The 23277-nt window shown below is 42.2% G+C and overlaps 1 protein-coding gene across 1 annotated transcript; it reads left to right on the forward strand.

The window, feature by feature from the left end:
• Positions 1-3879: 3879 nt before the first annotated feature.
• foxq2 (forkhead box Q2) lies at positions 3880-5452 on the forward strand. Its single transcript, XM_069680627.1, has 2 exons — positions 3880-4347; positions 5069-5452. The coding sequence occupies exons 1-2, from the start codon at positions 3880-3882 to the stop codon at positions 5450-5452; spliced, it is 852 nt and encodes a 283-aa protein (XP_069536728.1).
• The last annotated feature ends 17825 nt before the right edge of the window (positions 5453-23277 follow it).

Here is a 23277-nt window from a genome sequence, read left to right on the forward strand (position 1 = left end):
CCAAATAGTAACGCGCCGGCAAGCATGCAAGAATCAAACCCCCGGGTGTTTTGTGGTCACATCATTCATTTTCGGTGTCTCCCTTCAGAGCCAGCGTGATGCTAGCTAAACCAACGCACTTGCCTGGTGAACATAACCTAGCAGGCTAGCTAGGTTAGCAGCACAGGCTAGTTTGTTTCGTCGTGAATGTAAAACGGCACATTTGTAAGAGTACAAACCCCTAATCATTTTCATACAAAGCCCCCAATTTTCCCACGGCCGGGCCGGGTTTAAACCCACACTCCCGCGCCCGTCTTACATCAAACCAAAGCTAGCCAAGCTCTACTTGCCATCGCTTCCACCAGTTCGGCCGCCATCTTCGTGCAGCAGTACCGCGAGAGTCAGAGACGACGGCTAGTCTTTCACCAATGAACTGCAGAGGCTGCTTTGATAGACGGGTCGTCTCAGCCAACCACAGCGCGGTTTTGACCAGAGCCCGAAGCGTAATATAGAAAATAGGCGGGACCAAGGTGTTTTAAAGTTACAGTGCAACTTTTTATAAACACTGAGAGACAGGTCTCATTTCCAAAATAGGCCTCAGTATCCATTGATAAAACCACGTCTCAAAATATTTTAATACCCGTGATGTTTCGGTTTTATAGTATCGAGGTATTGAAATTGTGTGTCTCAAAAACTGTTAATATTCAACGTGGACGTAAAGCATGGGCTGACAAATGGACCGGGTCGCATGGTCTGCTCAGTTCCCGTCCGAGCTAAATAATCCATTTCAGGTTTTGCGCCCAGCCGTAAGATGTGGAGTTGATGCTTTGTTTGAGGTATGTTCATAATTCAATTAAAATGAGTAATTAGAGAAATACACTAACAGGTCAATGTGAACACCAGTCATACCCTGCCCTGTCTTCTAAAACACAAATACAATGTTTTTAACAAATTTAGCAAAACGGAAATAAGTATGCTAAGGACAAATTTATTCTCCTTGTGGTGATCCAGCCCTGCTTTTCCAAATGCTCCTCATATGTTGCAAAGAATAGCCTCTTGGAAGCACAAAAATCAATTGAAGGAATTGCAGTATCACGTAATAACATGTGTGTTTTGTGTTTTTGCTTTACTTTGGATGTTAAATGTCAATAGAGGTGTTTTGTATTCACAAGGACAGCTGGCTTTGCCACTATGCTGCTTGATGGAAAAGGTTAACAATGATAATAATCTATGAATAATATAGGAAATATAAAATATAGTTATTTACATATATCTCTACATTCAACACACAAATGCAGACCAAAATTACAGCTTATGTTCGCTACAACACAGGCAGAAATGATCATTTATGTTCCTATGTTCTACAAATAGATTAATAATGAAAATTACAATACAGAAGCTTGATTATATGAAGGCAGCACAGCACACTCTGCTGTGTATGTATTACATGTGGTATTATTTAAACAGAAGAGGGGATTACAGCCCATGATTTCATTCATTTCATTCCTGACACTTATTTAATGCAATCTTTCAGTCAGTCTGACAGAACAAAGCAGATCTATTTAAACATTGTAGTAATACTGACAGCTGGGGTTAATTGTGTAGGACCGTGGTTCTCAACTGGTGGGTCGGGACCCAAAAGTAGGTCGCGGTGCTGTTTTCAGTGGGTCGCGGATGTGTGCTTGGAAAAAAAAAACAGCTGCGCTTTTATTTTGAAGGACATGGGTTTCCTATGACGTGCGTGCAGTTGTAGTGTAGTTTATTCACACTCCATGTATCCACTGCTTGGGTAATCCCATAGACTCTATATATACAGCCATTGGGTAATCCCAGCTACAGTTACATTTACATTCATGAAACTTGATGAGCCCTACAGTAGCTGCATTTATGTTGCACTTTGAGTTTATTCTGATGAAAAAAGGCCACTAATTAAATACATTGTGGAGAGAATATTTTCCTCTTATGCATTGCTGGTTATTTTGCTCAACTATCACACTGTTGTGTTTTGTGGTGTTGACATCCTGTGATGGTTTGTCCTGTCTCAGGTCCAAACGGCATCATTTTTCATTAAATAAATTTAAGTGGTTGAAAATCTTTCAGAAATTTGGGTTGCAATTTGCCATTTTGGAGGCGGTGGTGGGCCCTGATTTATAAGTTATACTGTGGGGGTTTCGATCTCTACAACTTGAGAGTTATGAAGTCTATCTTTATAAACCTTTACTTGTTTCAGATCCCAGACTTTGAGGACCAATGTTGAATAATTCCTTCAATTTCAAGAGGTCCTCACACCGCCTTCGGTGCTCGGGCCCTAAATAGTGGACATTGATAATTTCCCATATTATAGAATTTAAATATTTTAAGTTTGACACAGTCTTACTGAAGTGTTTGAAGAAACCAAAACAGATCATCAGCAATACAGTTTGAAAAAATACTGTTTGTAAAGTTTTGTATTACTTTTACTTAAGGGGAAACTTAATGGGATTTTTTTTCCACATGGGCATCCAAGTGGTTAAGTTTTAATTTGGATTAGATGCTACTTTAAACTTCATGATTGGTCAAAAGCACTTAAAGACCCTTGTCTTATAATATACTGTTGTGAAGATAATTGACTATAGCACGAATAACATGGACAGGTCAATCGTATTAAAGCTAAAAAGGATTAAAAAAATTATGATTGTTGATAATAAAACATACTCAAAATCAAAGTAGTAATTTTATATAAAGGTATAAGGGGTCAATTTAAGTAAAAGATTTATTCAGCAGTAACATGTCTTTAGAGAGCATCATGCAACCCTCAAAGTCATGGAAATTTACGTCATAAAGTTTATAAAAAATACTACATTATTTGATTATTTTTACCTGATTTGAAATAAACAATAATTATCCAGTGAAAGATTGACAACAAACTTCAACAAGGTAAAGTCGTGTAAAGGCACTGAAGTTTTGCTCTTCGGGGTGGAGATAATAATAGTTTGTTAAACTTTTATATATATTAGTTTTATGTTTATATTTAAAAGAGAAATATTCAGTCATACGCTCTTCTGTTCTGTTATCTTGTCTATTCATGTCAGTACAGTCAGGCTCTTTCCATATAAGGACAGTAGACTGAATGTGTTTTGTCTCCAAAAACAAGGAGTTTGTCCCGTTAATTACTGCTCTCTGGTAATTGAAGTAATTCTTTGGATTGCATCCCCATGGACAAACCACATTAACAGGATAACACTTCTAAAAGGCCTTTGATTCAACAGCGTCCGTCCTTTACTCACCAAGTCTTGCTAAATCTTGAGTGTTTAATCTCCCGTAATTACAAAGATTTGCTTAGGTTAATAAATAATAATCCGCCTCAATTGAGACCCCCTACCTGGACCTCCCCCGTGCCTTCTTTACCCCTTTCTGTGAGGGATAAATTCACAGTCATTTAAATAGAGTCATCTTCACAACCCTGGAGCACAACTCTTTGCTTCAGGAGGAAAACGCTGTTCGATATTGAGAAAGTAGTTCTGATCGTGAAGTTTATCAGAAAGGCGAAAACTTTAGATTGAATTAATCAAAAACTTGTTGCTAAACAAAGAGGCCATCTTTAGTCTGATAAACTGACGTCATTTCCACGGGTTGAGATTGTGTCGCTCGTGAGCGTGTCAAGGTTAACAACAGTTGAGAGGCTCATCTTCATCTGTGATCTTGTCAACAGTAAGACTTCGGAGTAGGAAGCGAGGCGCATTGAGGCGTTCAGTTTGTGAAGGGTCCTGCACTTCCAAGTAGCCATGCTGGCTATTTGACTAAAAGTTCACAGAGGACATTTTAGAGAGAAATCCTTTATTCATCACCTGATACTATTTCAGCTGCCAGTTTGGAACCAACAAAACCTCGCTAATGAGTCAGAGTTATCTCAATTCAGAGATGACAATGGAGGACAAGAGCAGCCGCACCGGCGGCAGAGAGAGACTGGGATTGAGCTTCACCATCGACTACCTTTTGTTCAATAAAGGAGTCAAAGGTTCCAGAGAAGAAGCGACAGGAAGTCATGCAGCCGAGCAGACAGCAACCATCATGCTGAATCATCAGAATCCTAAACCCAAAGAGCTGGGGAGTCACTCCGAGATACCGGAGACGCGGCTACAGAGGTCGGAAGCAGAGCCCGAAGAAAGAAAAGTCAAAGAAGAGGAGGGGGCTGAAGAGAAACTAAAGGAGGGGGAGGAGGAAGTGACCACCACCACATCTACCAGCCCAGAGAAGTCTGCGGACAAACCCAACCAGTCGTACATCGCGCTCATCTCCAAGGCTATCCTGGCGTCAGAGCAGAAGAAACTGCTGCTCTGTGACATCTACCAATGGATCATGGACCACTTCCCATACTTCAAGAGTAAGGTATGCTCACGTAAAATTTCTTGTGTAATTCTACATAGCTATTACGTACAGACAGAGTAAATGCACTGCGAGTAAGTTGTTCCACTAGTGGAACTCAGAGAGTCAAATCGGATGCATCGGATGTGTCGGATACAAATTACGATACACCGGATCTCTTGCCATTGGTCATAACTCCAAATTAATTGTGCTTTTAAACTTTGTTAAGTAGTCACTGTTACTGGTGGGGCAATCACAAGACGGATTACGAGGTAGCGTTTTTGGCCAAAGTCGTCGTTATGTTTCGTTCATTTGTCGCAATTTTCACAAGTAAGCGACCTACTTGGAACACGTAATCTGTCTGAGTGGTTAGGCAATTAGGTGCTCTCGGGGACACTAGATGATCTTCTTGTTGGCAAATTCACAAATACAGTAATCCTGTTGCTAGGTTGCAAACTGCCTCTGCCTTTACCAGGTGCAACAACAGATTGGACATAGCCTAATGGATTAAAGTTGATCAGTGGTTTGACGTGCTAAAAAGGTAACTCGGGGTGTTGTGTCTTACTGCGATCATATACGGTCTTGACACGCTCCCGCACATCCTGCCAACAACAAGACAAGGTGACATCCTGAGAAGGATCAGTGATACTTAACTGTCACCTATGTTAGTTTGCAATTAGGGACTCCCATTGTTTAACCTCACAGAGTTTTTAACCAAATTTATTTTCTCTAATCGCTCCAACAGGATAAAAACTGGAGGAACAGCGTGCGCCACAACTTGTCCCTGAATGATTGCTTCATCAAAGCAGGCCGCAGCGACAACGGGAAAGGCCACTTCTGGGCGATCCACCCATCCAACTACCAGGACTTTTCTAACGGGGACTACCACTGCCGGAGGGCACGGCGGAGGGTACGCAGGGTGGCAGGACAGCTCCCCCTTCCCTCCCTTCCCTCCCTTCCCTCCCCCTACCACCCTGCCTTCGCCCGGACCCACAGAACGACCTGTTGGTGCTGCCCTCAGGCCCAGTCGCTCCCTCTGTCCTGCTTGGCACCAAGACTCTACTGGCCATGGTCCAGTGTGCAGCCGCAGGTGGGGCTCCACCCGGGCATGCGTGCATCTGTACCCTGAGAGAGAATATGTCATATTTTTGATCGTATTTGTTTATGAATGTGTCATTAGATGGTGTTACATTTGAAGTGGACAATGTTTAGGCTGTTCAATGAACACATGTATGAATCTTATGAAGATACCTCTTTCCCGTCATTTGTAGTTTGAGTGGTTTTAGCACAAATCCAAAACACAATCTTTGTTATAAACTCATTAAAATATGTTGACTTGAACACCTTCTCGTGTTTTTTATCAGCTGCCTCAGTTATGTTTTATGTTTGTGTGTGTGTGTGTGCGCCCTCGCCTGTGCCTGCAGATTGCACTAAAAGTGAGCCCAAAGCTAAAATCCACCACTCGCTGGTGGATGCTAATTAGACAAAGCTGTCGGGATGCAAAATCTTCTGCCTAAAATCGGACTAAAATCGGGCTTTCCAAAGCCGCCTCCCATGGATATGAGGCCAGATAATCTGAGCAATCCCAAATAGTTTAAAGAAATGGGAAGATTATCACACAGTGTAATCCGTTATTGCTGCTGCAGAAAGAGGGGGACAGCGGGAGGCCGGGGATGAAGGCAGCAGAGGAAAGGGAGAGAGGGAGGGGAGGGGACGCTGATTTATCGGAGAGAGGAGGGAGGACTTCTTTTAAGGACTCTATCTTTGTTTGGAAGAAGAAGCAGGGCGGAAACATGGAGCAACTGAAATAATATAGCCTACTATAAATTATGTTGAACACATAGTGGCTTACATTCTCATTAGGCTATATATTTTTTAGATAACAGAAGCATAAAAGAACATCCTGAAACAATAATCAAGAGCGTTTCTAAAGCAGGAACAGTTTGGTTATGAGATGAGTCCAAAATATAGCCATACTAAGAATCAAGTCAATGCTACCTGTCCGGCTCTCACATCAATAGTGAAATTCCTCTCTGACTTGCAAAGGTTGGCATTTACATCCACAGTGCTGCAGCCTGAGAGGATTAGGTCATACATTGACTTTTCTGAACTTTGTTTGTCTCGGCTCGTGCGGGCTTCTTATTTGCAAATTATTGAATATTTGAATAAGGTAATGTTTGACATTAAATGAGATCCTAAACAAACGATATGTCAGAGGGATAAAGCTTAAAGGAGGAGGAGAGAGAGAGAGAGACGGAGTGGGTGCAGTTATTACCCGGCGATGCTCATTAGAACAATGACAAATCCATCTAATTAATTTTTTGTTCACCAAATCTTCCTATTCAATGTCAGCAGCTAATTGGAGACCTAATTTGCTTAATTCCCATGAATAGCTCTCTGCATCAAATCCTCTTCAATTCGCCAGCTTTAAGGCTTTAATGTGGTTGCATATGTTTGCTGTACACACACACACACACACACACACACACACACACACACACACACACACACACACACACACGTATCCCACATGCAAGTTCACAGTTCACACATACAACTCCCCAAAAACTCTTGCAGAAACACCCTTAATTATGAAAATAACAGCTTTATTGTGAAAAACAGTTACAATAACTTCCCTTATGTTTAACAAACTCACACCAGACTCTAATTAGGCGAATGAGATTGAGGTCATAAGCTCCGTGTATGTGGGTTTGTGTGTGTGTGTGTATGTGTGTTCAGATGTGCATGTCATTTTGTTAATCTAATGAGATGGGCGGAGGGGTGCGGGGGGCCGTAGATTAAGGCACAAAGATTTGTTCCTGATTAGCAGAGAGTGAGCTAAGAAGATCAGTCCTGCTGAGATGGAGATGAAACATTATGGCCGTGTTTTAATACATTTACAGGAGCATTCCGAGGCTGATTCCTGTCATTCATTTCTAAATAGACAGGACGTACAACAGTGAACACAACGTGGTAGCCTGTACCTGCAAATAGATCAAAGAGATATAGAGGGAAAAGGGAAAAGGTGGCCTTGCTTTTTAGCATGTGGCTCATAATGTGTGTAATACAATTCAATAGTAGCACTCACTGTCTGTTGCCACCTAAAATACTACAAATTACAATTGTGCAAATAAGACAGATTTCTCATAAAATATGGTTTAAATATACGGATTAAATATAAAAATATGGATTAATTTATAGCCTTAATTTCCTGAATAAATAGCCTGCCTGATTTCTTGAAGAAATACAGAATTTAATAACATTTAATGGTCAGATTTTACATCTATGAATTTTTGTATGGTCTAAATGTATAACAGCAATTTGTTTGCACATCTCCAATCACACTTTTAACTCTATACAAACCACACCTTTTAGTATTGTCAGTTGTAAGGGACTTAATTACTTCTGTTCAACAGTTTTACTTATTAAAATTAAGAAATAGTAACCAGTTAAAGTGTTCAATCCTGATTTCTTATGTGGGTTGTGGTCCAACACTAATTAGTGTATATTGCATTTATTCATATTTATTTAGTTTAACATAAAATACTGCACTTTAGGTATATGTTACAAAACGTTTCCTGTGTCTCATTTGCAATAAATAATATAAGGCCTCACTATAACAATAAAACATGTAGATCCAGGATGGAGATCTAAAATACATGTAGTAAAAGCTCGTGAATTGCAAATTAATGGGGAAAAAATACGATTTGTTTGACTTTATTTACTTTTTTGCCTTTTTCTCAAATTGTACTTTTATTTTGGAGAGACTGAAACTGACTGAATATCTCCCAATAGGAGCAAAGCCTGAAGGGGTCCAAATTGCGAGTCCATTAGAAAGCATGATTGCAAAGAGGTAAGTAGTATTTAAGGCTTAGGAAGCGCTGTAGTTGAACCAAAACCAGCTGCTATTTTGTGGTTGTGTCCCACCACGAACAATAGCCCGGCGTTACCTCGGCTTCAAAGGCTCCATAATAGTCAATCGATCAGAATGCGAGGCGCTATTCTGCAGATTACTGTTAACAATAATTTGCCTCCTAGTGCACCGTTGCCATCTTTGAAGCAATGTTTTATTGCCTTTTTTTTCCATCTGCATCTGTCATCCCCGAGGTCCAGTGTTTGATCTCTCCCCACCAGTGTCTGCCTCCCCGGGGTCGCGTTGACCTGTTGATTGGCAGCTGCGATCAGACATATGGTGGGACGAGGCATCGACCGGAGCTCCCCGGAGACAAAAGCAGACTAGTGGGGTTTTTCCCCCTCTTTCAGCGCGCGTAGGAGCCGAGCAGGAGCACAGAGGAAGAGGTGTCCTCCTCTCCACCACTAGATGACGCAAGGAGCAAGCGAATATCTCCAGCACGGTTTCGACCATTTCATGTGAGTGCATGTGGCAAAGTTTTTGCTTTTCTTATTCGACCTATTTTCACTTCCGGTTTTCCGGTTTAAAAATAAAGACATGTAGCATATCATTGCAGGCTAATTAAGAACAATATTTGTTTATTTAAAATGTTGTCCCCTCTGCTGTTATTCACCAACATAAAAAAAAATCAAAGATAATATTTCTTCTTCTACTTAGAAACTTCCCTTTTTTTAGTGGCCCCTATAATGGAAGACAGTGGCAGGTACTTGCAGCCATCCTAGCATCTTACCTCTGTAGCAGGCCTAATAACCAACGTGGATTAATCAATGTGCCTAACCTGTAGGCTTGTGCCAGCGCAGTGTTCATGCCATGCTAGTGTGGATTCCACCCAGCTGTGTGTTAGCTCACTGGCAACAAATATGGGGGTTAGTATGACTCCCAAAAGCACAGATGTGATGCTCATCCTGGTGTGTGTTTGTGTGTGTGCATGATCTCAGCGTACAGAATGCAAAACACCCCCATCTCTCCTCCTATAGCGAGCAGAGTGTTGCCATGGCGATGCATCCCTGGCCAGGGTCTCGCAGTGATCCGCACTGACCCTAGTTGGTGACCTCTGACATTTAGGCCATGGCCAGAGTCAAAAGGTCAGCGATGGCCGGAGGGCAACAAGAGCACTTCCATGATTGGCACTCTGACATCCTCTCCCCCCCCCCCCCCTCCATGCTCTGTTTGCATTTGTTACAGAGATGAGCACCAGGAGGTTCAACCTACTGTTTTATGTTGCACCTTAGCAGGTAGCCTCGATGCTAACAGCAATGCAAGGCTCTATAGCAGAGTCTGCATTTAATGCTGCTGCATGTTGTCATTTCCCTCCTCTGTTTTGTGATAAGGTGATGATAAAATGTTATCTCCAGCAGGCTAACTTCCTGTATCATGATGGTTATGATAGCAGTAATGATCATCAGTATTCCCATGGCTCCTGCACTCCTCTGTACGTGCGGATATTTATAGTTCTTCATGTGATAGTGTGTGTGTGTGTGTGTGTGCATGTTTGTTCATTTCCAGGGGGGTGGGGGGCAATGCACCACACCACGGTTCTTCTCGTGGGGAATAATTACAGAATCGTGGGTACTAAAAGTCATGTGACCCTCGCCTTCTGCTCCCAAATAATTTATCCCCCCGGCTGATAGCTCGTCAATATCAATTTATTAATTTAACAGTTCTGGACTGATAAAAGGTAGTGCGCACAGTTAGCTCGCTGAAATGGGGAGCGAGGATGAATTTTACAGTGCAGAGGTGTGAGCGGAAGGCGAGAGGGAGAGACTGGAAGACAAAGCGAAGGGGAGAAATGGCTCAGGAGTGATCAATGGCTGCACTGAGGAGAGAGATGCATATTCGCCATGCAGAAATGGGGCCACCATCGCTCATATTCCAAAGCTATTGAATGCAAGTTATGAAAATTAATACACTTATTATCACCATATTAAAAATTAAGATTGAATGAGCACGCTCATTGTATTGATATTCAAATGTGTCCAATATATTGATCAGAACAACCCAGTTTTTTGGTAACGTCTGTGCGACAATCAAGGAGGAAAAAAAAACATGTTTTGTTTTTGAAGATTTTAATTAATAACACAAAAAAATCCTTTAACCTGTGAACACCAGCTGAGAACCCTCACACGTCTCATATAGGATGATCGTTCCCTTGAAGATGCATCCTCCAAAACAAAGAAAAACATATATATGTGACCTCTTATACGTGACCCCTCTTGACCTCCCAGCACTTCCTTTGCATCCTGATTTCTTAAAAAGGGTAATGAATATACATCTGGCATAAAGCAGAACACATATATCATCCGGTCTCCACCGCAGAACAGTGCTAACCTATTCCCAGAGCCATTACATAATATCCCTGAAGGAGGCTAAAAGGTATTTTAACAAGACCCACTGCTCTATGACCTTTGACCTCTTCTCAGCTGACACCCAGCTTCTGACCCCACTTACACTAGCCAGTGACGGTGGTGGACGCGGATCGTATACACTTCCTGGTGTGAGAAGACAAAGAGGGAGCGCTTCATTTACAAATTGATGCATGTGAGGATTCAGCATTTTTACACTTATGGATTCTCTCTGTAGATTTTCTTTCTCTTGTATCCGTCCGGAAACATCAGGAAAGAAACCAAACATCCGTTAAATCCCATTACATCTTGTTCTGTATGTCGGCGCATTATATAATCCCCTCTTCTCTGCAGGCTCGAAGGCTCCCCTCACACGGACAATCACTGTAGTGGATTCTCCTCGGGTCTTTGGAGAGCTGCGGGGTAGCGAGTGTCAATAGAAGTGGAGTGTGTGAGTGTGAGAGATGATAGACTGAGGTTAAGAGGTGTCAACACAGAAAGAGAGAGGGCTCGAGGACTCTTCACCGGAGCCCGCCTGACACTCTGACACTCTCCTCAACCTCTCCTCTGATTAACCACTCTAAAGACGCCATTGAGACACGGCTGCTTCACACTGAAACATACATGCAGACACACACACACCACAGTCTTTACTCTCCCTCCTCAAAGTCGCAAGCTTCTGTGTGAAGCTTCATTTCATCTGTGTGTGCCTGTGTGTCAGACACACATCAGCTCGGAGGTGTGGAAACCTGAAGATGTGTTGTTCACAGGCACAGAAACTCTCTGAAAGGTTCTGGCAGTCAGGAATGGATTTGTTACACCTCTGATGTGCTGTATATGTTCAGCCGAGTGTAAGATACAACAGTGCCTTCCCACAGGGCTTTGCACCTGTCAGGTGCTGTAGTAGAACATACAAACAGCAGAACACACACAGACACACATTGTCACTCACATGCACATGCACACACTCTTGACAGACAGGATGTGTCTGTCTATGTGACCATCAGGCTGGACATAATACTGATGTTAATATCGGGAACAGTTTGGAGCATCTCTTCTAGTGTGTTTTTAGAGCTGCACATATGTTCTTTGGATTTCCCAATTTCATAGTTATGACCTTGTAAAACTTTAGACCGTGCATCCATTGACTCCACTTGCTCAGAAAAGTCTGTTTTTCCAGCTGGATTCTGGTGAAGTCTGTCGTCTATTGAAGGGTTTTGTTGGCTTTGGTTTGACTTGGTTTGTTTCTTTTATCGGTTAGTTTGGTTGCTGTAGGGGAGCTTTAAAGGGTAGTTTTACTGCTCCACTGGTGTAAGTTGGTTTTGACTTTAATTCAGCAGGATTTAAAATAGACATGTCTGAGATTTCAGCTCATTTCCTTTATGATACAAAGAAGGCAAATTGAGCTAAATTTGATTTGCTTGATTCTGTGCACTGGAAAACTACAATATAGAAGAATCCAAGGCAATGTGTCATTGCTACATTCTTCCTTGTAAAGAAATTAGGCGTTCAGTGTTTTGCTCAACAACACTTCGGCACGTGCCTTAGAGTAGCTGGGCACTGAACCAGCGAACCTAAAATGTAATGCCTTATTATTCTTACATTTCCAAGGAAGGCCCTTTGAACAGCACTTATCACGACAGAGGCCGGAAACCTTCCCACACCAGGAGTTATAACCGGGCCACCTTGGTGAAAACCAAGAATCCTGACCTCTAGACCATATGTGAAGAATTAAAGAACCATTGTCCCCGTTACTACGAAATCTACAGAACATTCTTTAAATGTGCTTTTAGAGAGATTATTCCTTTGATAGAAAGTAGTTCCCACTGTAAGCAGGTGTCTTAACACCTTGGAAAATAAATGATCTGTATAGCTACATGTAGTAGTAATACAGTTAAATAAGAAAATGTGATTTGACTTACTTATTGTATCTGAACGACTCTTAATGACCTTTCCATGTACCACAGTGGACAGTTTGATGTGGATGATCTGATGAGTTCTGACTCGGTTTAGTTTGTGAGTTTGGGTGTATTCAGTTATTTTAGACGGCTTGACCCATACTATGATTCCATACATACTATACATTTTGTCCGACATGCTAATTGTCATGCTATATTGTTTAAGCATTTTGTATACAAAACAAATCTATACATTTTATATGAACAGGAGATGGAACTGTTTACACTTAACAAAGTGAGAAAATGTAATATTGCGATATTATTATTATTATTATAAGCAGCTTCTCCGTTTATATTGTGAACTCCACTTTTCTTTATTCTTTATTTTTTTTACACACACAGAATATTAAAATCTGAATATTAAGAAATGTGACAGGAGAGGTCGAGAGGCCACAGGCTTAGATCGTGGACCTCCTCTCAAGTTAAGGTGAAAAACAAACAATAACAGAAAAGGAAAAGAAAATAATCAACTCAACCAACATCATTTAAAAAGAATACAACAAGAGATAAATGACAAGACGAAAAAAAAAAAAAAAAAAAAGAGAAATTATTATACATACATGTCAATAATAAATTAGACTTCATGAATTAAGTGTGATGACAATTTAGTTGACAGTAGTTTGAGATCTGAGAGAACACTGGCTATGTTTCATTTTATAAAAAGGAAGATGATCAGCCTGTCTAATATTATATGAGTGAAACTGAGAATTACATTTAAAGAAGTTACTAAATGATGATGGTAATGAAAAAGGCAGCAACATATATTTATATATAGACACAAACATCTGATGAGTATTTATGTCATCTACTGAAAGAATGTTCAGCTGTCTGAACGGAGGACGAGAGGCCGCTTGAAGGCGTGAAGAAGTGGCCGATCTTACAAATTGTTTTTGCAGCAAATAAAGTTTATTGAGATTTGAGGGGTATGTATTTCCCCAAACAATACCATAAATCAAATAGGGATAAATCATAGAATAATATAAAGTTAATATTAAACTTCGTACTTTGCTGATGATCCCCAGTCACTTAACAATTTTGTTACAAATACAAGTAATATGATTTTTCCCATTTAATTTCTCATCAACTAAAATGCCTAAAAAACGAGTAGACTGTAGAAGAAGATTGTCCGTTGACAGCACACTCAAACATAACCCTGTTCAGTGTGCATTTTATCTACTAGAGCCGTTCTGATACAGATATCAATATAAGCCTCCAATGCTGCCTTAGGAACAGGTATCAGCGGGTACGCCAGTCAATGCACCAATACAATACCATCATTTGTTGGTCTCCCAATAATGGTTTGAGGTAAAATATCATGTAAAAGTGTGGCGCTAATGGAGAGTGTGATGTTAGTCAGAGCTAGCTTTTTTGCAGTGGTATCGGAGGGGTGTTTGGTATCGGCCCATACTCAAGTCTAGGTATCGGAATCGGTATCAGGAAGAAAAATGGTTTCAGAACATGTTTAGTTTAAAGCACGTTCATTTTTCACCTCAGAGTTATTTTTTGTGTTTTTTAGCATGAATTTGGGACACTGAGGCGCTGCAGCTTTAAACTTCTTCTATTTGAATTTGATCTGCTTTCATCGCTCCTTTGGTTATTCATGCTGTTTATGTTTGAAAGACTGCGTCTGGGCTCGGCCCGTCTCTTACCTATTTGCACCTTATAGTTTCACATTAAGATACACTTCTAAAGAGATCCCTGTGGCATGTCCTCCCTCTCCATCATGCTTTAGCATTTTAAGTCCAGACAAAACTGTGCAGAAATAGAGATATAATACACACACTGTGTGGGCTATGGATTGCAGAATGTGAGAACAGTGCATGAGTCAATACCTAAATGAAGAAAGATGCTGATGTGAACGTAGATGTATGACTCATATCTGTAAGAGTTGACATGCAGGCAGGCAGGTTCATGAATCTTAATAATCAGAGATGAGAAGCAGGTAGGCTGAATGGTGTTCCAGAGATATGTCAGCGTAATGACATGTGAGCATTTAAAACAAATAGCCACGTTGACGCCGATTGGATATAAGACCAACTGGTGCCAGACCTCTGCAGCTCTCTCACGTCCCCTCCCTTTCCTCCTCAAAAGCTGTGAGGTAGAAAATAGGGAGATATGAGGAGGTGGGGATGGAGGGAGATAAGCTGAGGTGGAGATAGAGACAGGTGAAAGAGGTGAGGGTCGTAGCACATGCTCCTCTCGGCCTTCTCTCGCCCATGTTGTTTTATTAGCCCTGTCAGATTGTAATTTGCCCAACGGTAAACATACAGAACGAGCTTAATTAAGAATTTTTGAACGGGGATACGGTCAAGTCCGGAAACATTAGAGAGATGCAACCGGGTGTCGTAAAGATTGATTGAGACGGAGGATGGAAGGACATGGCTAGAAACAGAAGGTGGAGGGAAGGGGGGCCAGAGTGGTGTGTATGTTACAACGGAGGGGTATTCTTGTGTTGCTCGGGGCAGTAGAGTGAGATAAGTTTAAGATAGGGACAAACGATTTTTAATGCATTAACAGCCCGGCTGTGCGGGGCAATAACAAGGACAAGATCAGCGTTAAAATGTTTGACATCCTGCCTCGAGATCAATGCAACCCCGGACAGGGCACACAGACACAGACCGCATGAACACCTCAACTACCGGCGCAGATAACACACACACACGCATATATACACACCAACCTACCAGGGCACAAGAAGCATGTGGGTGGGTGCATGAGTTAACAGCCTTCAAACCTCAAGGCAAGTGCAGAAAATAAAAAACAATACCTATATCCATAACAATATCCGCAGGTAAAAGCATCTCTAAATCAAACCGGAGAGGGAGCATCTGGAGCTGATTGTCGAGAGCTGCGCCGACTACGTAAAAGGCCGGCAAACTAAAAGAGTAATGAGCCTATCCATGTCTCCCTGTGGACCTTAAGTTTGCATTCAATACATTATTTACAGCTGAATTTTTACTGAGGTATAGGTTCCTCTCAGGGGTGTTCACAGACTGGTGCTCTAACTGCTTTCCATCGCCTGCAGTTCAGTTGAGCAACCATCAGAAGTAATGCTTCCAGCTTGTTTCCCCATTTTTACAAGCTTGTTTATTTATATTTAACATGGAGCTCTGAGTCGTTCTCCTGAGTGAAAGTAGAAGTTGGAGAATAGGAGTATAAACTACTTTTCTGTTTGTCTGATATTTATTAAAAGTACGGGCCTTTTGTGTTGAAAACCAGGGCCGCACAAGAGATCGCATTTTCATCATCATCACGATATGAACGATTGCAATGAACACATCGCAATAAGAAGATGCAAACATTTCACTAATTAGACTGAGAGCTGGATACAAGGGTCATGCATTCAAATCAGATGACGCCCCAGTAAGATGTCACCCTTCCTCAGATTAAATGGTGTCAGTTTGGTGGAGAGATGCTAGCATGATGGCTAAAATAGGAGAATATTCTGGATAATCTGGAGACAGAGGAGACAACACATTACAAACAATAGCCGCTTTTACACTGCCAGTTCAAGGCAGGATTATTACACCTCTGTTACTTTTCGTCTTCCATGTAAAACGCACAGGCGAGGCGGAATGGTGGGGCGAAGTCGTTCTGCCTCTGAGCCGGCATCAGAGGTAGTGACAGAGGGGGAACGGCATCAGTGTGTGTACGTGAATGACGCCTTGCGCACGTTTTGCTTCAACAACGGCATACCGCTTTGTAAAAACGCACACTGGGGCTGCTGTGGCTCAGTGGTAGAGGCAGTCGGTCATCTTTCAATCAGAAGGTTGGCGGTTTAATCCCCAGCTCCCTCTACATACCTACATGTCGAAGTGTCCTTAGGCAAGACACTGAACCCCAAGTTGCTCCCGGTGGCATCGCCAACGGGTATGAATGTGATAACTGATCATCAGTGTATGAATGTGCGTGTAAATGGGTGAATGTGACATGTAGCGTAAAAGCAGCTTTGGTGGTTGCAAAGACTAGAAAAGCGCTATATAAGAACAGTCCATTTACCATTTACGCCCACGTTGCTTGGTCCAATGTGAAATGTCAAAGGCTGCATGATGGCTGAGCTTCGTTATGGCGCTATGGTGGAACCGCAGTGTAAAAAGGGCAACATAAAACATGCCGAGCAGCACACAGACATAGAAACTGTCCCTTATAGCTAAAATGCACGCTTGAATATTTGTATATTTATCACAAGTCATATCGTCACTGTTATAATGAACAATGTTGTAGCAGGCCCAGTGAAACTGACGCACCAAAAAACCCTGCCTTCTGCTCTCGACCCCTTTTGATCGCAGAAAATGTTGATCTTTCATGAAAGGTAACTGAGTGAAACAAATTCTTAACAAAACCTTTATATTTATCTGCATTGTTTGCACTACTGTTAAAAGCAACTGGAACAGATTTGTTAGACTTTTTAAGGATCTATATTTTGTCATGGATCAGTGAGGAATCCACCTTAAGCTATTCCAAAATATGACCATCTCCCTTCCCCGCCTGTATTCAGTCTGCTGCTTTACATGTGGAAATTTAAAGGATGGATGCACGTATTGACTTCGACTAGGCTCTGCATACAGTCTGTAGTACAAGAGAAGGCCCATGTAGCTTTAATAACACCTTACATAAACATATAGACAGAAAAAGTGGAATAATTCTGATATATTATTGCATCATTTATGCAAACAACACTAAATGCACCAATAAGGATCTCTTAGTATGTGAGTTTAAACATGCTGTAGATTGCATCCTTTTTTAAAGCGCTGCTTTTACCCTGTCGAGGCTTGTTTCAGGTTTATTATGTATCATTTTTGGCCATTGCAGATGGTAATTCGGGTGTTCTTGCAGGTTAGGTTTACTGCTGAGGATTTTGAAGGTGACTCTTAGTGTAAACCGGAGATTTGTATTCAGCTCACTTTTTAAATTTGGTGCAAAAAAGTAGGAAAACAGATATCGGTAAGAACTCAACACGAAATGTACATTCAAAGGGGTTAAATGTTATGTCAGCAGCTGGATTCTGGTGTGTATTATTTGTCTCTGCTGCTATAAAACACTGTCTTCTAGATCTAAAGGATTTCTTTATAATAACCCCCCCACCCCCCCACCTCCCTCCTCCTCCTCCAGCCAGAGTACACACAAGCTACTGTAGCCTGAGACGTCCCTGCTCCCTTTGTCTTTGTAGTTCAGCAGCTCTCGTCCAAAACCCTGTAACTTCTGGGAAACGGGGAGGTCTCAGCTCTCTGCTCGGAGAGCGCGCAACACGCACAGGCTCCGTCTCTTTATGACGCTATCTCTCGCTCTCGCTCTCTCTCTCTTTTCAAATAGACTATTTGTCATCTCTGAAATAGAGCATTTTAAAAATTCAACCTGGAGCCAACCCCCACCCTAACTCCCCTCTATTCTCACTCTCAATTCCCCAGACTCTGGCCAGCTCCGATCAATAGCCTATTGATCAACTCTCTCCATTCCCATTACACACCAGTGCCAAAAGAGCCGACCATTTTCCCTGAAAAGCTGATCTGGAACATATAAGCAGTGGTAAGGTTTCTCTAATTTCAGCGGGTTATTATTAAATGAGTACAGTGTGCGAGGGCTGTGCTGCTCTCTGAGGTTGAGAGCGGCTGAGAGGAGACCTCAGTAAATGCAGTTAGCCGCAGTATAATTGAAAGGTAAGACACTAAAGAAGAGTATGGTTCTCCACTTAAGTCAAATAGGAAAGGTGAGAGCATTACCACATAGGTAGAGAGTCATTCTTTTCCTGTTGTTTCTACTTCATTTCTCTCCCCCGCCCTCTCTCTCTCTCTCTCTCTCTCTCCCTCTCTCTCTCCATAGACAATGCTACGGGCAAAATCAATACTGCAAAGAAAAAAACGAAGGCATATTTTTAGCCTGTTATTATATGAGCCGTATGAGGAAAACAGTGTTTGTGGGAAAGACAGAAAATGCCAAGGTGGCTGATAAGAGAAAGATTGGGTGGGAGAGATACAAACGCAGCGAAAGAGTGAGAATGATGGTGGTGGTGGGCTGAATAAAGGGAGGGTCTAATGGAGATGGATCAGACGAAGGTGGAGATAAGATGGGGTAACTGTGAGAAAATGGCTGATGTCTTGACCAGAGGGTGTAGATCTGTGCAGCTGGCAGGAAGATGGCTGCAAAAAGGTGCGTTGATGAAGCGTTTGAGGACGTTTAATCTGCAGATTTAAGTGTTCACATTTTGATGTGCTTAAATGAAACTCCTGCGCCAGAACACAGCAAAGCTTCCAACACCATGTCATGCAGCTTTGCTCCACCTCAGTGCCTGCTGGTGCTCTCTGTGGATTGCTATACTTCACCCCGGCCCTCACTTTCACTCCTGCTGCCAATGGCTTTCTGATGGACTCCCTCTTTTTCGGCCTCACCTCTGCACCGCTGTCAGTCACCCTCCAGCCCTCCTCCTATTGGCTGGAGATGCTCCGTTGATCAGATGGCGGGGCCGCCCGATTGGCCGAATAGCTCAGGGGGGAAGGAAGGAATTGATTTATCTGTGGTATTAGGGGATCAATTAATCCCCATTGTGTGTGCCAGCACAGATAGTCCGATGTGTCTTATTTGGTACGGCTTGTTTCTGCTCGGCCAAGATAAGAGTCTCTCCCATCACTTCGCTCTATGAGCAACAAATCAAATCAAATCGAAAGGGATGACGGCACGCAGAGGGTTCCTCCCCAGGCTGTGGCTGGCTGATCACAATAAGGAAAGGCCATCAATATGAAAAGTAGTCCGTGCAGAATAAATGCAGCTCATTTCAGGGGCCGAGGTGTCTGCACTGTTGCAATGACAACCCAGGGTGAGAATATAAACATCTTCTATAACTTGAGTTGTCTCATGACCCCATTTACAAATGATCGATGATATTTAATACAAATAACACAGAAATGCAGTGTGAAAGCAGCCAGAGCTGAAACCAATCAGGATATGTTCCAGTCTTTTTCTTATAACAATACGGCCCTGAGTCATTTAGACTAAAACATATGTAGACCTAAAGGTATAATAAGTAGGATTTTTACAAATATAATAAAATAGAAATCATCACTTATGGGCCTCTATACATGTGTGTTGGTGAGTGTGTGTGCAGACCCTTGTGAGACCCTTCCCTCTGCATCTATTCTGTTGTTTTGCTTTGCACGGGACGTTTTCAGGACAGACGCTGTTGTGGTTCCCAGAGCCAATCACAGCGTATATGTGAGTGTGGGAGTGGTTCAAATTAGCAACTGGGCCCCATTCAGACCGGCGAACATGGCGAAAAAGCGATGCAGAGTTGGCCTTCTTAGTGTTGGACAGGTAGGTGCCTCAAACCGGGTAGGACAAGCTAACCGGCAGTTAGCATGATAGCGCAAAGGTAATCGTGATGCTGTCGGTGTTAGCTCGGCGGGGTGGGCGTGTTCTCGCACGGGAGAGTGAGAGTGAGCTTCTGGTGACAAAGAGCCCAGGAGGAGGGGCCCAGTTTGAGTGTGTTGTTGGCAAAATGCAAGGAAAAATTCGACTTATTATACCTTTAAGACTTGGAAAAAAGGTGGACTTAAAAATAACAGCACAAAAAGCACAAATATCTCCTCCTAGCCTTTCAAAAACTTTCCTGACATTCTTTGTCTGATATGATTATAAATTGTAAATCATTGCCTTTTTGAGCATTGGGCAAAGATATCATTTTGAGATTTGTTGTTTTTCTTAAAGACCCCCTCCAGTGAAAATCAAGCTGTTAACCTTGTAAACATCTCCATGTGGTGTTTTTCATGTGCTACAAGACATATCAGAGACAACATAAGCAGTCATCTCCATGGCTGGGCCTGTCTGCTTTTAAACTGCAGTGTGGCAAGGACAGGCTGAACAACACGTTTTCATATTGCCAGGTTTGAGACGTCACAAACCTAAGGAGCCAATCCCGTTAAAGGACGGGGTGACGCTATGCATATCATTATGTGCAGCCTATGGCAACCACTTTGGCGATGCCTGAGCCAGCTGTAACCGTCGTCGTAATGTTTGCAAACTCACTACTGACTTCTAACGTTAACGTTACAACAAGTAATGACTACATTTCAAGCTAGCTACGTTTCAACAAGTCACCACTAAACGATGGCAGAGACGTGTTTTGTTTTGCGACGGAGGGGCGGTTGGAAATTTGCACAGTGGGCGGGGATTATGTAGAGTCAGGAATTTTTAATAATGACATGGAGAAGACGCCTTGGCGGGGACTTTTACAAGGAACAAAACATACCAGACACAATTTATTATTTCAAGCAGAGCATATTATGTCTTTAAACATGACTGGAGCTGCTCTTTAACATTGATATTAGATTGGGAAAAGATTTTTTCAGATCCAATATAAACTTTGGAGATCATTACATCCACAAATAGTTCTTTCAACATGTAAAAATGTGATTATTGTTTTAAGAACAAAAGGTGGACATATCCTTTAATTGATTAGTAATTGGTAGGAAAATAATAGGCAAGAAATAGATAAGACAATGGGGACATTTACAGTGTTACATCAGCAAAGTGGATGGTGCAATATTACAATAAGGGGCATTGAAAAATAAGTAAATAAGGGTATCCGAAAAAAAGTCGTTTTTCAAGCAAAAATATCTCCTCTTCTAACTATTTCCTGCTATTCTTTGTCTGATATGATTGTAAATTGAGCATCATGGTGTTTTTCAGTGTTGGCTGGAGGAAAATAAGACATTTAAAGATGTCATTTCAACATTTGTTGTTCTTTTAGGACACTTTTTTGACCTTTTGCCTTCATTGGACAATGAAGATTTGACAGGAAATGTGGGGAAGACAGAGAGTGGGGGATGACGTGCACCAAAGGGCCGCAATCGGAGTCAAACCAGTGGTAAATGCGGCGGGGAATTTTCTGACATTTTCTGAGCAAACTCTCGATCAATGAATCGATAACAGATAGAATCGTTATGTGCGACCCTACATGCAGCGCCTTATTAGTATATGGTGCACATAAAGAAACACTACAACAGAAGAGAGTGTGCATGTATCATACTGTGCAGCACGTCTCTGAGTGGGAAAGGAATCATAGCTAGAGGAGGAAGAGAGAGGGGGGTCAATGGACCGATACTTGCCGATACTCTACTGAGATGACGGTGAAAAGAAAAGGTAAGAGAGACCAGGATAGAAGTGGGTGCTAATTCCTACTTTTCAGTTTAAATAAAGATTGGAGCTGGATAAAAGCCATTAAGGGAGAAATCAGACAGGGCATGCTATGTAGGACAAGAGCTGACTGCAGGGAGGTGAGTGGTGGGATCGATACTCAGTCGATGCGCTCAACACCCAGCTCTGCGCACACACACACACACACACACACACACAGAGGGGCATGTGGTATTGCCGGGCATCTGCATGTTTGTGTGTATGTGTGTGTGTGTGTGCAGCAGTGACTAATGGAGAAAGAGAGGGAGCCCGGAGAGAAAGAGTGCATACAATATACAATTAAGTCTCTTTTGAGCGAGGGAATATTAAACACAGGCTGCTTGTGCGGACTGTAATTTGTAGTGATAAAAGTATTAAAGCAGAGCGCTCGGACAAAGATAGAAGGGTGGACAGATGCACACATGGATTTATTTTCGGAGGCACGATACAGTTAACAAAGATAGATGTCTCAAAAGAGCGTCTTCTTCTTCAGCCTCAATACGACCGCGATCACTCCGCTTTCTGTCCTCCCCTCCTCTCCTCTCCTCTCCTCTCTCCTTCTCTTCTTCTTCTCTCCCTCTCTATTTCCCTCCCTCCTTTCCTCCTTCTCTCTCCCCCCCTGCCTCCCTTCCTCTCTCCCTCTCTCTCTCTCTCTCTGTAGAATTGATCGACTATGTCTCCTCAATCCATCTCTCCCTCTGTCGCTTAGCAACGGGTGCTCTATCGGGTGTGGAGGGTGGGAGTTTCACTAAGGGGAGGGGTGGGAGGAAGAAGGGGGAGAAGAAGAGGGGGGCATGCATGGGTGTGTGGGTGGTGGGGGGGTTAAGCAAAAGCCAATTGTAGTTGATTCCACATTTATTCTGACTGATACATGTTTCCCTTTTGTACTCTGCGTGTGCGTGTGCGTGTGTGAGGTTTCTCTGCGCGCTGATGAGTATAAAAAAAGATTTACAGGATAACAAAATGATACTGGCATCTCCCAAAAAAAAAAACATGTGCAGCAGTTGTAGCACACCCAAAAATGTTTGATATGTGAGCCAGGATGTGTAGCAGTAGTAGGTCAGTGGATCTGTTTCGTGCGTCTGAATGCGAGCGCTCCATCACTCTCCCTGCAGCTGTGTCACTGTTTCATGCAGCCAGCCGTCTCTGTGAAAAATACAAAAGCGCTCTGTGTGTGTGAGCCTGCACTTTAAAAATATCTACGCCTCCTTTTTTTTTTTCCTGTCTCCAAAACACAGAGAACAACTACAAAAAGAGGGAAACTTCAAGGCTATTTTGGCTCACAAACGCACATCTGCTCATTACAACCACTTCGAAAACATCCACAATTGTACTGAACAAATTAAAACAAGCGCGTAATTTTGCTGCACGGTTAATTCAATAAAATGTGGAGGGATATGCTAAACCCCTGTGGCCATGAGAATTACTGCCGTGCACAAACGCATGAATATAATTTGAAACAAAAAAGCAGTTTAAAGTGATCTGTGTTCAATCCCTGAATTAACAAGCGTAGGGGAATAAGAAGGAACGCAGTGCAAGACGCATTGTTCTGTTTTTAAGACCTTATCCTTTTGAT

This window comes from Semicossyphus pulcher, unplaced genomic scaffold (genome assembly GCF_022749685.1).
Source record: "Semicossyphus pulcher isolate SPU_LCO1_2020_fin unplaced genomic scaffold, fSemPul1.0.p SCAF_4, whole genome shotgun sequence".
Classification (NCBI taxonomy): domain Eukaryota; kingdom Metazoa; phylum Chordata; class Actinopteri; order Labriformes; family Labridae; genus Semicossyphus; species Semicossyphus pulcher.

Bases quoted from the DNA above. Each gene is read 5' to 3' on its own strand.
- foxq2 (XM_069680627.1), top strand. From the start codon at position 3,880: ATGACAATGGAGGACAAGAGCAGCCGCACCGGCGGCAGAGAGAGACTG. The intron at 4,348-5,068 runs GTATGCTCACGT...TCGCTCCAACAG, and splicing joins TCCCATACTTCAAGAGTAAG to GATAAAAACTGGAGGAACAG.